At 49.2% G+C, this 19678-nt stretch overlaps 1 protein-coding gene across 1 annotated transcript; it reads left to right on the forward strand.

Annotated features, from left to right (window-relative positions):
• The first annotated feature begins 432 nt into the window (after positions 1-432).
• Positions 433-15616, forward strand: SCD5 (stearoyl-CoA desaturase 5). Its single transcript, XM_065736088.1, has 5 exons — positions 433-644; positions 8700-8830; positions 12454-12659; positions 14293-14525; positions 14909-15616. Exons 1-5 carry the CDS (start codon positions 521-523, stop codon positions 15097-15099), a joined length of 885 nt encoding a protein of 294 aa, XP_065592160.1. The 5' UTR covers positions 433-520; the 3' UTR covers positions 15100-15616.
• The last annotated feature ends 4062 nt before the right edge of the window (positions 15617-19678 follow it).

Below are 19678 nucleotides of genomic sequence, written 5' to 3' on the forward strand. Positions count from 1 at the left end.
GGAATTGCTGTGTTGCAGTTTGTGCCCGCTGCCCCCATCGCTGCACACCACAGAAAGCCTGGCCCCATCCACCTGATTCCTGCCACCAGATAGCGATAAGCACTCATCACATCCGCTCTCAGCCTTCTCTTCCCCGGGCTGAACATCCTCAGCTCTCTCTGCGTTCTTTGAGGAGCAGGAGATGCTCCGGGCCCCGACCATCCTCCGTGCAGGACCCCCGCCCGTCGCCACGGCCGTGGCGGACCCGCCGCTCCGGTTGGGCCCCGGCAGCGAGGCGGGGGCGGCACCGCTGCCTGGCGGCGGCGGCCATTGGCTGTCGCTATGCGGGGCCGGCGGGCTCCCGTCCCCTCCTCTCCTCTCCCACCGCCGCGGTGTGGGAGCGCCGTGGCGAAGAAGGAGGAGGAGGAGGAGAAGGTGGAAGAGGAGAGGCAGCGGAGCGGGCCGCCCGCCCGCCCCCAGGCGTCCCCTAGCCGGGCCGCCTCTCTCTGTGTCCTCTCCCTCCCCTCAGAGCGGCGGCGAGATGGCGGCGGGCGGCGGGCAGGCCATCGTCTGGCGCAACGTGGTGCTGATGGGGCTGCTGCACCTGGGTGCCGTGTACGCGCTCAGCCTGGTGCCGCGGGCGCAGCTGCTCACCCTGCTGTGGGGTGAGTGGGGCGGCGGCGGTGTCTTTGTGGGCGGCGGCGGGCGCTCCCCGCTCGCGTCCGTCCGTTTCTGCAGCCGAGGCCGGGGGGGGGGGCAGAGACGTGCGAAGGCGGGAGGGGCCGTCCTTTGTCCCCAGGGAGGGCGACGCGCCGGGGGCCGCGGGGCCTGAGGGGCGATGTGCGGCCGAGAGCTGGTGCCGGGCTGGCATGGCGGGGAGCGTGGGGGACGGAGCCGCTTTGTTCGGAGCCGGGGGAGCGGGACTCGAGGCTGGGGTCGGGGCAGACAAAGGCAGCGGTTGTTGCGGCTCGAGTTAATGAACGTGGCCTCAGCTGGTGAAACGTAGGGCTGCACGGTGGTGAAGTTTGGTGAGGATGTAGGATCGCAAAGGTTGGAAAAGGTGCTGAAGATCACAGACCAGCAGCCCATGTGCATGCGAACCGTGTCCCTCGGTACCACGCGGGGTTCTGTGCATTACAGGGTGTGAACTGAAGAGCTGCAGCCCTTAGTGGATCCACACGTGGTTTTCTTTCTCATCCCACGCTTGGTAAGCTCATCGGCGATCTTCCACCAGCCATCGCATTGCATTGCCTCGTCCCCTGCTGCCTTGCAGGCGAGCCACAGGGGAACACGAGCACAGTGAGCTCCTGCTGCCAGCTTCAGGTGTAACCCACATGTGGATGTGGGCAGCTGCCAGGGACTCACCAAAGCTTTCCTGACCCCTTTGCCTTCCCCAGAGACATCCCTAACTGGGACAGACAGTGCTCGGTGATGAGCCCACTTGGTGATTCTCGATTCACCTAAGCAGAGCTGAAATGCTATGGTGCCACCTAGGAAACAGCTGATGAAGCCAAACTGTATGCTCAGCAGAACCCATTTCTGCTGGTAATTTATTGACACTTTTCCAGCTGTACATAATAGACAATGGAAAAAGCTGGCAAGCAGAGGCTCAGTCGGGTGTTTACTCAGGATTATCTGCACTCCTCTGTTCCCATTGCCTCCTGCACTAACACTAGGAGCTGGTGTTACTGCTCCTTGTGCCACACACAGAGCTGCGAGATCCCCACCAGCTCTGGGTAGTGCAACCAGACCACCTGGGGAGCGCTGGGAACTGGGTTATCTTTCAAGGCATGCGTGCTTAAACTGGGTAAAACAGAGGCTTTCAGGGCCATCCGGTGCCTCCCTGGAATTTAGTTTCAGTCCAAGCTGAACAAAGACAATAAAATTACTCGTGTCCAAATTTTCCATGAGCTGGTGACTGCTTTGGCTGGGTAGCACAGCAGCTGACATGTGCAAGCCATCAAGCAGCCCTGGCTTGCCCTGTGGCACACCCCAGCACTGTGCCCAAGGTACGTCCCTTTCTCTGCATGAGGGTCTGGAATTCTGCTTGGAAAAAGGTGCTTTCTAGCCCTATCAGGGGGCTGATGTGGATGCACATAACGTAGCCTGAAAATACAGGAGCACAACAAACCAAAACAGAAGATGAACCCGTCACCTATTTTAAACCCTTTTCTTTCAGTCTGCTGGATGTTACTAGAACTCGTGACTTGAAAAACTGGCACTTCTATGGTCTGTTGCTGTCTTGAGACAGGAGATACTCAGAAACACGTATCTTTAGGATGTGCCTCCCTGTCTGCCTGATACCTGGGCGCACAGCTGCTGGTTCACAAGCCGATATGACTTGCTGGTGCCTGGGAGCAGGGAAGGATGATGACCTTGTGCTCTGTGGAAGGGGTGGACTCTCACGCTGTCCTTGGAAGTGTTTGGGACATGTCAGTGCTGTTGCACTAGCATCCTGTCTCTGGGAAGCTGAAAGGCGTTGTGCTGATGACACAGAGTCACTGTGGTGCCCAGAGGGCTCCACAGGATCACCGCTGCCTCCTCAGTCCTTGTAGGGAGTGACCCGTGCAAGGAGGCACATGTTGCTGGTGTGCACTGCAGATGCAAGTTTTATTGGGCTTGCACATTTCAGTACTTGCATATTCTTGAGTGCCATCTACTGGCTTTTGCGGTATGTACAGGTTTTGGTCGTTAACTACGTCTGTGCACGCTGTGCTTGCTTACAGAAGCTCCCATTGTGTCGGAAGCTCTATGCAGATGGTTATAACTAAGAATCCTGGCTCCAATTGGGCTGTACTCAGTACTTCTGGGACTTCTCCAGAGGAAGGAGATGAACATGCTGTCTCCATTTCACAGCTATGGATTGGAGAAATTTGATTAAAACTTCCACTGCCGCTTCTGCTGCCACTGTGCTGGGAGCAGTGCTCTTGGGTCTTGCAGTGGCTACGTTCAGGCAAGGCTTTGGTTGGGGAGCAGGTACTGACCACAGTGCTTTATCTCGCTGTAGTCTCAGCAGAGAACTCCCTGCTCTGAGGTGCCCTGGTCAAGGTGATGCTTCTGCTGCTCAGATGTTTCTCCTTCCCCAGCACTCCTGTTCTAGCTGTTGCTGTAGGTGATTCCCCCACATTCAGCTTTAAGCATGTATGTTTGTTCCTTGTCCCCGTTTCATCCCTTCAGGAGATGCCAGCAAGCAGAGCAGTGAGAGCCATGCAGACTGGCTCATCTGTGCTCTTTCTGGTCCCTGTGGTCAGAGGGAAGAGCTCTGCTCTCTCCTTTGGGAGGGCTCGGAAACGTCAGCTCGCCCACCAGAACTTAGTATGCATCCTCATCACTGCTGCTGTGCCTTCCTTCCCTGCAATTACGGTTGCACTTGCAATTAACGCTGATGTTATAATTGAAGCCAAGCAATTTCTTGCAATCAGATTTTATTTTCACCGTGGAGATTAACAATAAAATGTGATGCCCTGCCAGAGAGCATTCAGAATTACTGTACTGAGTAAAGCTGGGCTGATGTGAACGAGAGGGAAGAGCTGGGTGCCAGTTGCTGGCAGCAAGAATCCTGCGTGCCACCCCTGCTCTGCACCAGGAAGACAGGATTTCTGAAGGGGTCTTTTTCTGCTCCAGCTGGCTTCTCGGGTGATGTCCAAGAGGAGAACTGTGTTCTTCCAGGAGGAAGAATGGGCTGGTGGTAGAGCAGTGGCTGCAAATGCAAAAGGCTGAGCTTGAGTGTTGGGACAGGTCATGCTAGGAGATGAACTGCTGAATCTCCCTGAACTGTCAGCTTCTAACTTGTTTCCAGAATGTACCGTGCTGTCAGTGTGGAGGATACGACCCTTGTAGTGAGTTGGATCTGTTCTGATGGTGCTCGTAGGTGGGCTGCTCATTCCCTGGTGCCATTGGTGGGACTGGGTGGCGCCACTACCTTGGGCTCTTTTGGCTTTGGCTCCCACCTTTGATGCAGACAGAGAGACTCATGTGCCTGAGTTGGCTGAGGGCTGATGGCACAAACACACGCTTTCTTTCTTTCCATCCTTGAGAAAAGAGACAGAATTGGCGCTAATTATTTGTTGGCATTTCCAGAGCACATAAAATCTGGTGGAGCCCTAGCCAGCCTGTGGATTGAGGCAGCAGTGAGGTCACGGGGAGAGAAGTGAAATCTGCCCATGGTTTTGTGCCATGACGCAGGATCCGGATGAGCCGAGAAAGGCTACACAGAAGCAAGAAAACATTCTGAGAAATCGGAGCATCTTCCAGCCTTCTCTTTTGATCTAAAAATACAAGCTGTTCAGTATCTTAAGGCAATCTTCCATCGCTGGTGAGTTCAGGGAATCTGCATGTGCTTCCTGGGGGAATTTTAGTATTCTCTGGAATTCTCGCTGTCATCTGCAATTTCTGCTGCTCTGTTGGCTTTTTTTTAACGTCACTTTGGCCTCAGTTGTCAATGTGAACGTTTCTGCTATTCCAACCGGAATAAAGTCTTTTGTATACTCAGCCAAAAGGGCTGGCTCTGGGGAACGTTCCTGAAAATGCAGACACAGCCATGTGTGCTGAAGCAGGGCAGACTGGATTTCCCAGGTTGGTGACAGCGAGGCCAGGAGGCTGTGACAGATGACTTCTCCTGGAGCACCACGGTCAAACTACTCTTCTTTGAAGCTCTAAAGTCTGCCTCCCCACTTCCATTCAATGTGTTTCATCTCCACTCTTTCGGTTCAGTTTAGAGCAGCTCAGAAAATGTGTAGATCTAATTTTAGATGAACCCGCTCCTGCCCTGAGATTTCACACGATTGCTCTTCACATGAATGCACAGCTCCCCTGAGTGCTGGCGCACGCTGTACAGCGGGTGACTCAGGAAAATGGTTCTTGTTAATTCTGGGTTGTTGGTTCAAATCCAGCCCGAGGTGCTCCTGGTGCCAGCCTTTGATAGTTAGCAGGGCTCAGCTAGCAGTGGGGTGGCCATTCAGCTGTGTCTGCCAGCAGAGACCCTGGGGCCAGAGCACCGACTCAGCATTTCTTCTTGGCAGGGTGCATGGTGGGACGTCTGCCTCCTTAGTAAATGCAGTTCCAGGTCAGGAGAGCAGGCTTCCTTAAGCACCTCCAGTGGAAAGGGAGTTAGTCCACCGCTGAACACAAGGGCAATGCTTTCTCAGTTTGGGCAGATTAGCTGTACAATGAATTATTCCTAAATCTACCAGTGAACAACAACCAAAAAACCCACAAATTGAGGAATGGAACGTGGGTGGAGGATATGCAGATGCAATTTAATTTTTAGAACAATCCTGAACATAGGGTGCAGTGGTGCTGCGTATTTATGGCGATCAGTCGGCTTTGTGATGCTGAGTTTGTGCTTGAGCAACCTCCTGTTTGTATCTCACGCAGTTCTTGTAGCCTGATGGAAGACCTTGAGTTTTATGCATTCAATTATTAAAAATTCCCTAGCAAGCGGTTTTGCTCTGGCTGAATAAGCAGAGGTAAATGTCAGTGTGTAAATTCACAAATCTCGCATGTCCATCCCTGTTAGTTTAAACCTTCAAATTGTTATTTACTTTAATGAGTCGAGTTATCCAAAGTCAAAAAGAGGGAAAAAAGAAATAAGGGAAAGAAACATTAAGAAGTGCCTCTTGTCTGCTCCCTCGGGCCCCTTTGCCATTTGGCCAATGCATTTGGCATTGGCATGATCCTGGCAAGCAGCACAGCTGCTGACTTTCTCTGAAGAGTGACTGCTGTGTGTTGAAGCACATTCAGATATTGACAGTCACACCACTGTAGATGTGCAATTGATTTTGTCTCCCAACTACTATTTTCATATCTGCTGCCACGTCCCTGTGAGATGATTGCAATTGGCACCACGTAACCGGGCTATGTTTGACATTGGCAGCGTGTGGCTGGTTGCTATCTGGCAGCAATGGCTTCTTGAAACTGCTGCCTGAGAAGCATGTCAGGACCCAGCGTTGTTCAGGTGTGTGGAGTGCAGCCAGTGCCTAGTGGATTTCTGGCTTTGGTTGGTCTACTGTTGTTGCAACCAGGGAAGGGTCAAAAGCATCTGGAATCCACTGGTTTCATTAATAGGTATCACATCTTCGATGTGCATTGAGGAAAGAAAAAGAAAAGAGGTTCAAATTTTGATGTTTGGCATGCAACAGAGCTTAAGATACCTAAGAGAGAGATCTGCTCTGATTTAAGCAACTGTGTAGAGCAGAGCATGATTTTCTGATGCCTCTGAAGTTGCCACAGTCTGTGGCAATATCTCCCCGTATCCTCATAAGAGGTTGGCCCTGCAGACACACAGGTTTTCAGAGGAGTTTGGCACTTGATGTAATAAGAGTTTCTGGAAATCCATCCGTGGGGACAATGAGCTGTACTGAAAAACACAGCTCGAATGTTTCATGCTGCCAGACTCCCGTCCCATCCATTTTTAAACGATGTGCCTGGTGTAGTTTGCAGTGCTTCTCTCTGGCTGTGAGACGATACCCCTGTGCCTGCTGTTCAACATCACTCTGATGTCTCGCTGCCCTATCGTCTTGCAAGCTTGGAATATTTTATGTGCTGTTGGTGATCCACCTGGCAGGCACCTGCTTCCCCAAGTATCACATCCTCATTGCAGATCCCTGTCTGTGCTTGTGGCCCTGAGCTTCATTACTTGGCTTTTTCTATCCAGGCAGATTCTCATTTTGAGCTATTCTTCACCTATTTCTGCATGGATCCTCTTGTGTTCCTTAGCTCTCTCACTGTTGCTCCAAATTCATCATCATCTGCAGTCGTAATTAATATGCTGTTTGCCATTGTTTCAGGTCATTAATAAGCATGTTGGATAAAAATCTTCTGCCTCTTGATTCTGGCACGTTCCCATAAATAGCATCTGTGCACAGGCTCTGCTCTTGGAGCCTAGCAACCCGCCGGCTCCCTGTGTGCATAGTGCACAAACCTCCGCTTCTTTCTTTCCTGCATCCTCTCCGCAGCCCCACACGCAGCTTCTCTCCTTTGTCCTTGCACATCATTTGTTTGATCCGTTCCCCCTCATCTGCAGTGTTTCCTCTGAGATGCTTCTCCCTCTGCTCTGCATCGTGCATTTGCCCAACAAGATGTGTCTGCTCTGACCACCAAACTCCTCCTGAGTATTTTTTTTTCCCTAAGGATGCTTCAGCACTCAGCCTTTATTTTAGGAAGATTCTCGCTGTTATGATTCCTCCTCTGCAAAGCCAGAAAATAAATGGTGCTGCTTTGCCAGTGAAAGAGCCCCTCCATGTGTGTTAAGGAAGGCTTAGCAAGCTATTCTTCTTGATGATACCTCTGTCTCCATTAACAGTATGGTAGAAAATAGGAACATCTTGCATTTGAATCCTAAAATATCAACCCCCTGCAAGGAAGAGACCTGTGAAGGAAGAGGATTTCAGCCCCTAGGACTAGCATGAGGTTGACCAGCCATAAAACCTACAGGCAATATGTTCGTTTGATGATTCAGCCTTAATATTTCTGTATTGCTGGGATAATGTCAGTGTTGGATGTGTCACAGATCTGTTCCCACAACTACAGTCATTTGAGCAGTTTGAGCCTCTTTTAATGATGTTTCTGCCACATTCTTGCTTCATTAGGCCTGCCACAGCTCAATATCGCATACAGAAGATGACAGGATAGGTTTCCCCTTGTTGTGTAAGAGTAGTCCCTCACAGTGACAGGGCATAGTGTGAGAACAGCAAGATTGCAGAGGAAACAAGTACAAGGTAACTGCAGTGCCAGCATTGTTACTGATCTGAGAGTTGTAAAACAAAATGTGTAAGTAACGTGCACAGAGCGTTTATGGTTTTTGGTTCATGCATGTGTTCTCTTCAAGAAGCAGGCAGGAGTCTGAATTTGGTGACAGACTTTGGCACATTGGATGAACATGCACAGATGAATCTTTTCTGGGAGAAAAGATCCACTTTTTAATTTGTTTTCTCAATTGTACCCTTGTAAAATGAGCGTGTACTCTTAAGACAGTGTATGAGAAATCGATGCTTCCTACAGGAGGGAGACATAAGAGCCTACTATCCTGACAGCTGGGCAGCCAAAATGGGAGCAGCTGGAGTGGCCTGGTTTGTTTGGGGTTATGCATTATGTCCCTCCTTGCTGTCCTGCATGTGTGCCTATGGAGTAGAGCTGCTTTCTCGCTGCATTGGCCATCTGAGAAAAAGCTCAAAACAAGTTTACTTGGCCAGTCTCATACTTACAGAAAGGAAAGGAAGTTCCTGAAGCTGAAGAAAATTTTGGTGCATCTATACTACTGATTCATAATCTCACAATGGTGAGAGAAGTTTTTATTGTGGGAACTCTGACACAGTTTGTATTTGCAGGGATGGGAAGCGTTGCTTCTCAGCTAAGTGGCACATGAGACTCGAGCAAAGACCTGTCTAGAGGAGGCTAGTGGTGTCGTTGCCACTCTTCTGAGATGAGAAATGAACCCTCACTCCACTTTAGCTGGCAAAGGCACACGGTGCAAATGCATCACAGCATGATGCTTCGGTGCTGCCAGGCTCCCCTGAATGCGCTGGCAAAGAGAGGAGGAGCACTGCATCCCCAGGGCCACTGGGCAGAGCTGGGCTGAGATCCTTACCTCATCTCATGAGCATCTCCAGAGGCACCATGAGCAAGCAGGGACAAGGATCAGCTTTAAGACAAAGAACGCGCAAATAAAAGGCTGGCCCCTGGCACACCTTGTTTTGTTTTTTTTTTTTCTTGTCTTTCAGCATATTTCTGTTTCCTGATGACAGCCTTGGGTGTGACTGCTGGTGCGCATCGCCTGTGGAGCCACCGTTCCTACAAAGCCAAGCTGCCTCTGCGGATCTTCCTGGCTGCAGCTAACTCTATGGCCTTCCAGGTAGGGTTGTGGTTGCCTGTCCTTGTTCTTTCCTTCCTGGCAGCTTAATCTCCTGTATGGGGATCACTTCAGCTTACAAACATCAGAAGTGAAAATATATCTTTTGGCAGGAAGGCACTTGCTGATGTTACACAGAGGATGCAGGGACCCTCTCACCACCTGCACAACAACACGTAGTAGACAGCCCAGGAGCAATGGTAACTTAAGGACCACGTCAAACATGTTCAAGGGCTCTCCTAACCCAGGCCAGGCCACACACTTCAGAGGGCAACATAGAAACCTGTGTAAGGGCCAACCTTGTGCGTATACATTGGCATAGTCTGGTCTCTGTCTAGGCAGGCAGTGAAAGGTTTACACACACCCAGAAAGGAGAGCAGACGTCCTTCCACACCACTGTAATTTCTTTCTGTTTGATGCAGCGTTTTTCAGAAGTAGAATTTAACTACGTTGCCAAGAAGTGCACTATGAGCTCTGTATTTCCTAATACACAATCTTCAGCTTCAGAATCTTTCTATAACACTCAGGTGGTGGTAGGAGGTAGCCCAGAGCCAGGATAATACGGTATGAACTTAGTTGCTGTTCAGAAGAGTTACATGTATCTGTGCTTATGTTACGCTTATCCGGCTTGGCTGCCATTACCCCTCGTGGCACTGGGTACCACATGTGTGCTGTGCCCTGAGATTTCAGCTTTTTCCTCTCAGAGTATGAGGCAAGGGTGAATAATTTTTGATTTATCTTTCTAAGGTGGATAGTATTGGTCCTGTTGGTCTGTGCACATTACAAAGAGCATAACGCTTTTGTTTGAATACGGGGATATTTCCCATTTTACTGTAATCCCACATCTTAATTTTGAGCCATATTCCAGCTGCTTTGTGGTGCTGTGTTCCTTTCAGAGCTTCACAAACCCTTTGCTCACTGTGTTCCACAACCATTTTGAGTTAAGAAGAACCCTGAGGTACTGCTCTCCTGTTTTACAGGAGATCATACCTTTCCTGTGTAGTTTGAATGAATGTGTCATGCTGGATTGCTGCAAGCAATGTTGCAGCTTCCTTGCATCCTGCTCCCCTGTTGCTATGGATTTGGCTCTCATTTTTGTTGGCCTCATCATTGCTTTTGGCTGTGGTTGTGGTATGATTTTGAGGCAGTGAAGTACTTCCAAAGTACCTTCAAGCTACCTTTGTGCAGCTTTGTATCAGAAGGAAAATGAAAGGCCAAACCACCCACTCTAAATTTTAAATACTCAAAAGCCTGTTCCTAACTACCGTGACACCCATTGCCTTCTCAAGGCTGCTGTCACCACCACAAACAGGCAGTGAGCAGGTCTTCAGGTCCATTTCCCTCCTGTTGGCTTTGTGAGGAAGGGATAGCTTTGAAGATAATTGCAGCACACCTGGGTGCTGCCTCCTTGAAGGGCAGGGGCAATTCTGCTGCACAGCAGTAACTTCATGGTGCGTGAGAGCGTGACATGGTGGATATCCTCTGAAACACCACCAGATGCAGCAGTGTTTGCCCTGCTGCCTATTGCATTTTTCACCGTTTCCTTGTCACACATCCCAGTTTGTCATTGTGTTGGTCTGCAGGTTGATTAAGGGATCTGCCAGTGAAACCTCTCATCTGTATCACTGTCACAGCACGATGCTGTCACTGCTTTGGAGGGGATTTCACTCCCATATTTACCTGAAACTTCATCAGGAGTGACACGTTCCTGAGAAATGGTTGCTATTAATATACTCTCATTTACATACGCAATGCTGCAGTTGTGGGTGTATTTATTGCCAACAGTTCTGGCTTCTGGCCTTTATTTCCTCTTACTCTTTGTGCTTTTTAATTAGATGCAGTTCAGTTGTTTCACAGCTTCCCAGCACTTTCATCTAGGGAATCACATTTTTGTCAGCCCTGCAAGTGTTTTCTGTGGTGTGAGAAGCCAAGTTAATTTCTCACAGTATCGTTATTGCTTTGACCCAATTACCTGTTGTGCCACAAATAGTTTTATTAAGTGCTCATGTGGCAAACTGGTCAGTAATGCCATTTGAAAAATCATTTCTGGTTAAGAAAGAGGACCCCTTCTAAGTGTGTTTCTTGCATAGCCCTGTTTTGTTTTGAAATGACTTGATCTTAGCATTTTCTAGTCTTCTGGGTGCTCCCACTGAAGACCAAATCTGCCACATGAAGTAGTGCAATGGCTGGTATTCCCTTTCATTTCGCTGTAGGGGAAAAAAATGGCAGCAAGGTAAAAATTTGCTCTTGTTATCACTGAGGAGCTTGGTGACCTTCTTTTGTTTGCTTTGCTCCACTTAGTTTGCTTTCCTGTGCAATGGGCTTTTATTCCTTGCTTGTCTTCTGTGGGTCTTTCAGAGAGCACCTTTGCAATGCTGAGATTGAACTCTTGACACATTTGAGCTGAATTTTTTAGTTTCTATTTGCAGTCATTCCTGGAGCTGTTCAACAGTACGGGTGGCCTTGGTACTTTCTCTCAAATGCTGGTTGCTGAGAGAAAGAGGAATGATTTCTGTTACACCTCAACCACGCAGCTTTTGTTTCACAAAATACGGACCTATGCAGCTGTTAGGTTGGGCTTACTGTGTCCTTGAGAGTATCCTCTGCCTTACTGGCTGCTGCTCTGTGGTTCTTGACAGACACCGCAAATGGCTTCCTCGGTTCTGCTGGGAGCAAAGCTGCTGCAGTTGGTGGTTGCGGGTGCTGCTGCTGTTCCTAGAAGCAACCCAAGCCCTTCCTTCTTTTAGTATTACTGTCTGGAACCCTCTCTGGCTGTGCAAAGACAGAAAGAGCAGAGAGAAGGGCACTCAGCTAAGCAATCTCAGGTTCCAGCTTACACTGTATATCCAGGCACTAACTCACTGTTTTAGTTTTTTTTTAATAGTTTGGTACTACTGAATTCACAGATGAGTGTGCAGCCTGAGTTTTCCAAAGGTTTCCCTGTGGTAATAGCAGTAACTCAGCAGTGCTGCAGAAACAACCAGTTCAGTCCAGCACAGGCAAGCTGGGTGACTGAAATCTCTTCAGTCAAGTAAACATGGAAGGGCTTGCTTCAGTTCTGAAATTGCCATCCCCCCCTTTCTCTTTGCCATCCCCTTAGTGCCACTTGCAGCCACAGGGCACTTCAGTTACATGAACCTGCTGACAGCTTAAGCAGACACAGGACTGAACTTAATTTGTATCTGATCTGCATTCAACACTGAGCTGCTGTTGTGGGCCTCAGACTCTTATTCCATCCTGGCTGCAAATTCAAGACTTGTTTCTCAAAAAGTAGGTACATTTCAGTTGACATCTCAACCTCATTCACGTCCCTGCAGACAAAATGGTAATTTAAATGCCAGTTTTACTGTGAGAGATTCATCCCTCAGAACAACTGAGCACATTCAGCTCCTGTGTAGGTTAGGAGAAGGTATTCCACAAGCTCTGTCCCATTTTCAGTGTTGTTTTTCTCCCTGGAGGGTGTCAGTGGTAACCGGCCACAGCCTTGAGTCACCAATTGTTTTTGAAGAGCGTCTGTGGAGGTTTGGTTGCCGTTCCCGTGCAGGGAAGGAGCTGGGGTGGTTCTGCAGGAGCAGTGCCCAGGTGCCCAGCCTTTCCCCTCTCACCCCAGGCTGCTCTCTCTGCAGAATGACATCTACGAGTGGAGCCGAGACCACCGCGTGCACCACAAGTACTCAGAGACAGATGCGGACCCACACAATGCCCGCCGTGGCTTCTTCTTCTCCCACATCGGCTGGCTGTTTGTGCGCAAGCACAAAGATGTCATCGAAAAGGGAAGAAAGCTGGATTTCACCGACCTGCTGGATGACCCCGTTGTCAGATTCCAAAGAAAGTACGTGGGAGTGTGTGGCCATCTGGTGGTGCTGGGTGGAGGGGTCTTGATGTGTGGCTGTGGCTTCTTCCTTTGTCCCCCACAAGATTGTTGGAAAAACAACCACAGCAGAAGCTGCTGGGCCCTTGGCCTTCTGCTTTGATCACGGGAGCAAAGGCTGTAATCCCAACTTGCCTTAATGCAGAAGTGCATTTCTCGCTATGCCAACTCACCTTTGGCACTGGTGGGCCAGCTCAGACTGGCTTACTCTCTCAGGACTGTCATCCATCACAGGATTATTTATCTCCTCTGAGAATGAGCACATACCAAGTTCAGATTGCTTACATGCTCTGTGAGAGGTGGGAATTGAGCAGCATGCTGTGTCCTCCGCATGAGTAACTGAATAGTGGGCAGAAATGGAAGATGCTCCCTGCCAGCAAGCATTTGGTACAGATGCTCTGCAAACCACATACACCCATTTCTGGGCATTTTCTGAGTAAAGGAAGCATTTGGTTGAGTCCTGAAATATGTGTTACCTTTGCATTAGAGTAAGCTGTGCATGAGCAGAATTTCCCCTTCATCAGAGGAACTGCAGGAAGGAGGAATTGACTACCCTCCACTTCTTGTCACTTTTATTGGCTCAGTCAGCAGTGGGTGTTTGCAAAGGCTCCTTTGCAGTTTGCTGTGGCACCTCTTGGCTGTGCTGGTGCATTTGCCAAGATGACAGCATCCTGTGAGAAGCAGGCTCTGCTGCCTTGGTTGTGCTGCAGATGTTGTGTAGCTAGGGTGTCTATCCAAATCTAGGGAGAATAGGGTGGCGGGACAGCCTTTCTGAAATGAAAAGCTGATTGTTAGCTTGCTAATAGCAAGTTGCTTGCTATAAGCATTATCTTAGTGTTGTTTGGAAACATCCACCGTATTAATGATGCTAAAATCTGTCTCGAAAGGTTAAAAATAGGGATCACTAGCAGTCCTTTCCCTAACACTGCTTTTGATACATCAGCATGGTTTCTCTCAGAAAAAACAAACAAGTATCTTAAGCTCTGAAAAGCTGGATACAGCTAAGAGCTGCTGGGATATAATTTCAGTCTGACATGCAAAAATGGGTTTTTAGGTCAAGCCTTTTCCGCCATTCTTGAATTTTGTCCTGGATTAGCAACAGTTTTTTCCTGGCATCTGTCCATAGTGTTGTAAATGTCATAGCTGTCCCTTACCTGGCACTTCCCAACCCCCACATCTCCAAGTGCTCTTCAGTGCAGAAAGTTCAGGAATGGCAACAGTTATCCCTCACAGCTCTCAGTAGCTGCCTGTGGTACTGAGCACTACCAGCCAGGGCTTTGCTCACTCAGCAGATGTGAAGGTCTTGGGTTCAGTGTGTGCCAGCATGGCCAGGATTATCCCAAGAGATAAATGCTCTGGCATTTATCACGCATCTTGGCAAGACACGGGTGCCTTGCTTGGAACAATCTGATTCAAACCTAAAACCCCTTCAGCAGGAAGCTGTCCCTCTGCGGCCCCTTGGCTCCAGTCATGTCCTTCTGCACTACAACCATCAGCCAAGCATTCCGACGGGCACTTACCCTGTGACTGCCAACCCCTCGTTCCCCTGCCGTCATTGCCACCACAGCAACAATATCCTTTTGTTTCCCTGCAGGTACTACAAGAGTTCGGTCGTGCTGATGTGCTTTGTGATCCCCACCGTTGTGCCGTGGTACCTCTGGGGCGAGAGTCTGTGGAATGCCTACTTCCTTGCCTCCATCCTCCGGTACACCATCTCCCTCAACGTCACCTGGCTGGTCAACAGCGCCGCTCACATGTACGGCAACCGCCCCTACGACAAGACCATCAACCCCAGGCAGAACACCTTCGTCACTCTGGGAGCCATTGGTAGGCGTTGTAGCCCTGGGTAGAGGCTTGTGAACTGAGAGCAAATCCCGTGTGTGGCACCTTGGCTGGGGTTTGTGGGCACCTGCAACTAGCCACCACTTTGAGCTAGGGCTTGGAGAAGACAGCGTGTGCTGGAGGAAAGCTCCTAAAGGCATTGGCTCTGCTTCTTACTTGGCTGCCAGTTGCCCCTCTTGAAGCGGTTCCAGCCGGGCAGGGAAATCAAGAGTGCTGAATTGGAGCCTGTTGTGGCTCTGTCCCAGAGGTCTCCCGTAGCTGGGGCCACAGCGTAACCTGCACTGGGGTCAGGATGTCCCACAGATCATGCTCCTGAACTCGTTATCCTGCCAGCCCTTCAGTCTCTTAACCCCTTCTCTCTTTCCCAGGTGAGGGTTTCCACAATTACCACCACACCTTCCCCTTCGACTACTCAGCCAGCGAGCTGGGCCTGAAGTTCAACCCCACCACCTGGTTCATTGACTTCATGTTTTGGTTGGGGTTGGTGACCGACCGGAAACAGGCTCCAAAGGAGATGATCCAGGCACGCAAGGAAAGGTCTGGAGATGGCACTGCTTGAAGGGTAACGCTTCTCCGTGCGTCAGCACCGTCGCACACTGCTCAGAGTTGTTTTCCTCTGAGTAAAATTAGTTTTTTTTCAGTTGGGCTGAATTTATTCCTCAGGAACAGATTCAGCTCCGGCTTTCCTTCCTTATTAGCTGTCTTATGTCCAAACTTCAGACTATTAAATGTCAAAATGTTCTATATTATTTAATATTAGAGTTAAACTAATTTTAGTCACTGTAGATTATGTCTGAAATTCGTTGTAATTTGCTCGTTCATGGTTAAACGTGGCAGTTTGGGGGAACTGATTATCCTTTCAAAGTGCAGTTAGGGGAGCATTTGTTTCTACTGTTCATCAAACATGCTTTTGAGACGTGTTTTGTGGAAGGGACAGGGCAGGACAGGGCACAACGTGCTGTTTCAGCTACAAACTGATGGTAAGGAACAGGAAGAGCACCAAGAAAAGCAGGATGTCAAAGGGGAGAAATCAGCCTGGAATTAGTTAGCTCTTAGTTTGAAAATCCGCTTTCTTCTTTTCGTTAGCCCTGTTAGCCAAAGCAACACGCTGCTGTCTGCTAAATATGAAAACCATTTACTGCTGAGCAGGCTTTTGTGTTGAAGATACAGGCCGAAATAAAAACTGGCGCTACGCTGAGATGATTCCTTTGCTGTTGCATACACACTGTAATTTGTAACGATATAGAGCTCAACAGTGTCTTAAGCCAAATGAAGCTTCACTTTCGATGTTTGGAGACCTGAGTTATATTCTAATCAGTCATGGCCATCAATGCATGCATATTTTAGCTCCTTTTGCACAAGAGGCTGCTGAAACGTATTTTTTTTCTGCCTTTGACTTGAGGGTCTTTGAAAACTGACCTTTATCCAAGTCAGAGTCTCTACACTAATATTTCAGCTGCATGCGACATCCATTGGTTTCTGAGCAAAATATAAAGACAGTTATGTAGCTTCTGATCTTAACGGTTGCCTTGTTTAAAAAAGGAAGAAAAAAAAAAAGGAAAAAAAAAGGAAAAAAAAAAAGCATGCGGAGCTTGCGGGACATACAGCCCTTTGTGTTACATGCTGGCCAGTGCGGGATGGAGGCTTCATACTGTCAGCACTGGGGCACTTTTGAAGATAGAGGGCGTGATTCTCATTTATAAAGCAGGTTGCTGCCTTAGTGCCTCGAGATGGGGTGCTCATTTCAGGCTGCCGGGCCCCGTGCGTGGTTTCACGGCGACTCGAGGTAGGTGAGACTCAGCCTGGGTATTTTCAGGAAAGATGTAGAGTTAAAAAAAAAAAAAAGAACAAAAAAACAACAACAAAACCACAGTTAAAAATGAATTTTTTTTTTCTTTCATTTCTTGTTTTTCAAACGTTGCCATATATATAATATAAGAGTTGTCTTTATTCTGTATTTCATCCGGCAGGTGTTTTAACAGTGTTAATTTGCCATTTAATGATGTTAAACTCTTGAGTGTTTTACAATAAACAGTTATGAATTAGGCTGGGCACGGTGTTTTGTTTGGAAACCTCTCCAGCAGCAAAGGGCTTAGTTCACCGTTTGTGGGTTGGACTAGAGGATCTCTAGAGGTCCCTTGGAACCCCTACAGTTCTGAGATCGTTCGTCAGAAGTACAGCAGTGCTACACTTGGTGTTTCTCAAACAGAAGGACACCGTGAGATTGGATTACTTTTAACTCAGCTGCCGGGCAGGGGAGCAGAAAGAAGCTTTAAGCTGACTTAAGCTTGAAAGGAGACCCTAGCGTGTGCTCGCACGTGAAAATCCCACTGTAGTACCTGAATCTCAGCCCCACGTGACCGCAGAACAATACTTTGAACTTGAATATTCAACACTTTGTTTAGATTTCGCTGCAAGCCTTCCTTGTTCCTGATGAAATTTGCTCAAAGGCCTGGGCATGCCAGACGTGTGTGCCTCAACGTGCATTCCTCTGCAGCTGCAGTGCTTGGCACACACAGGAAGTGCACACGTGGTGGGAGACATCTCACTGCTGCCCTGTGCAGGAAGCCAGGATGCCTCCTGCCTACTGCTTGGAAGATCAGGAGCATCAGGAGCATTGCTTCCCTCTCCGAGAGGTGGATGGACTATAGCAGAGCTGCAAAAATCACAGGGAGCACCGTCAGAATGATGCAGGGGACGGGCTTGGGTGTGATGTCTGAGTGCAGGAGCAAAGCAGGGAAGACACGAACAATCTTACTGGCTCTTCCTTCATTTTGTCTGTGCAGTTTCCTGCGTGGGGAACTGCAGTGAAATCACTTTGCAGCAGCTTACATGCTCGTCTTCCTGTTGATCTTTATTTTTGTACTGCTATTTCTTGGACTTCCCTAAGCTGATTCCTGTAAGTTCCTGTGCTGTAAGGTGAACAACTAGCCCCACAAAGTGACAGTGGCTGACATGCTCAGCAGAGGCTCAGTTGTCTTCACCTTTTTTGCCAGAATAGCTGAGGCTCTGGGGAACTGTAACATTGGCCCAGAGATCATTTGTTCCTTCCCACAGAAGAAACCTCCATGCAGATCTCCTCCTTTCTGTCCCGTGTCAGCTCCGAGAAACACTCTGCATGGGCTGGGATGTGGCACATGATTGAAGGAGAGCTTCTGTTGCAACTTCCAGTGTGTACTTGGCTACGCAAATATTAATGAAATCTCATTAAGGCTGCGTACAAACACCACAGTCTGGGTACAGAGGCCAGCAGAAATGGAACAAAGCTGAGGTTGTGGCTGCTGATTACAGAAGAGCTTCCAGGCTTTGTTTCACCCCATCTGCACTTCTGTTGGGTGTACAGGCTGTGCTACATTCAGACAGACCCCTGGAGCAGGGGGTGAACGGGAGCAAAACCCACAGGCATCAGAGTTACACCTGGAAACAGGCTCAGGAGAGAGCATGAGCTCCAGAGCTAAGAAATGTGTCAGGGTTCACTTAACAGCTTCTGAAAGGCGGCCAAGTGGAGCAGAAAGCTCGTGTGTGAACTCCTGCCCGGCAGCCCTGCCACTGTGCTGGGGAAAGCCAGCAGCAATCCTGCTGTGTGCCATCGTGCTGGGCACTGTGCCACAGTCCTGCATGGCTCTGGGATGCAGAACTCGAGCACAGGTGCCTTGTGTGGGCAGGATGGGCATCTGCTGCTACGGCTCAAAGGTTGCTTTTCAAGCAGGGGCAATATTTGCGTCCCTATCTCACTCTGCAGCTTGTGCACTCGCCTGGCTTAGGCTGATAATTTCTTGGACCTGGAAACTATCAGTTAACCTTCCTGAAAACAAGCCCATCAGATGGGAAATGTGGTCTGCCCTTTGGTGTTACAGCAGGCGCTCGGGTAGGAGGATCTTAGGGATAAGCCATTCTTCTGAAAGGTCTCCTGTGCCCATTGGAGCCCCTGCCACGCTGTCAGTGCAGTGATGTAACTGCAGGCTTCAGTCAGCTGATACGGGGGTGTTCACATCCTGGAGGGCTGTTGGTGTGGAGGGATTTGTAACGGTTGATGATGTACCCACTGCCACGCTGCGGCCCTGAAAGCACACTCAGGCTGGGCTTGTAGCACCTCAGTCTTCCTCCTGGGCTGTTTCGTAGCTGTACTATTACATAAAAAGTGTCTCACAAGCAGTTATGGGGCCCCTTTTCACAACCTCTAGGAAAATTATATCAGAATTCCCAGCTGTGGCCAACCTGGGATTAGAGCCAGAAGGGCAGAGCACAGGTGTGGGCCTAGCACAGGTGAAGCCATGCCTCTGCCCCACACCGGATGCATCCCTGAAGATCAAAAGCAAAGCCTGCAGGCAGGGCGATGGTACAAAAGCACCTATTGCAGGCTTTGGAAGACGCTTGAGGGAAAGCTACAGTGAAAGAGATGAAATACAGAAATGAGCTGGTGCTTATCAGAGCTGATTAGTACTGTATTACCTGAGGGAGCTAGTCACCTTCGCTCGCTGCTCCAGTCACAAACCCTAGTGACTTTTTCTCAGTGGGAATAGTGTTGGCAATTTGAGAAGAGCTTGCTTTGGGAGTCTGGGACTTGGGGATACTTCTTAGGGTGAGAGGGGGTGTTCTGCAGTCAGCAGCCCCTCCAGCAAACCCTGAGTGTGCCTGTTGCTCCAGCCAGCAGGTGTGCTCGCTCAGACAGCGTATGTTTAGCAGTGAGGCATTTGGAGAAATGAAGTCTATCAAAATATTTTAAAAGCTGGATGAAGGAACAGATGGCTTTGATGAGAGATGATCTGGCTAACGAAACGAGGGCTATCGCTTCAGCTGAGGAACAGTTGCTCAGGTGCTGTATTTAGCTGTGCCGCAGCTCTGAGCGATCCCTGGCCCCTTCCTCCCGCCCCCAGCACTGGGTGGGCGATGCTTTTAGTCCAGCCCTGCTCCAGCTTGAGAGTGGAAAGAAACAGGACAGGAAAACCAGGTGGTACATCTATTTTCAGAACACACACATTTCCCAGGAATGAAAACAAATGCTGAGCAATTCCCTTTTCTTCCCTCTTTCTCTCTTATTTATCTCTTTCCCTGAAGAGGAGCCCACCAAAATGACAACAAGTCTGTAATGGCCAAACATCGCCAAGAGGGGTTACTTTTGCTTCTTTCTGAGCTGC

This window comes from Cyrtonyx montezumae, unplaced genomic scaffold (genome assembly GCF_038088225.1).
Source record: "Cyrtonyx montezumae isolate F1298 unplaced genomic scaffold, pur_monq_1.0 scaffold_2, whole genome shotgun sequence".
Classification (NCBI taxonomy): Eukaryota; Metazoa; Chordata; class Aves; order Galliformes; family Odontophoridae; genus Cyrtonyx; species Cyrtonyx montezumae.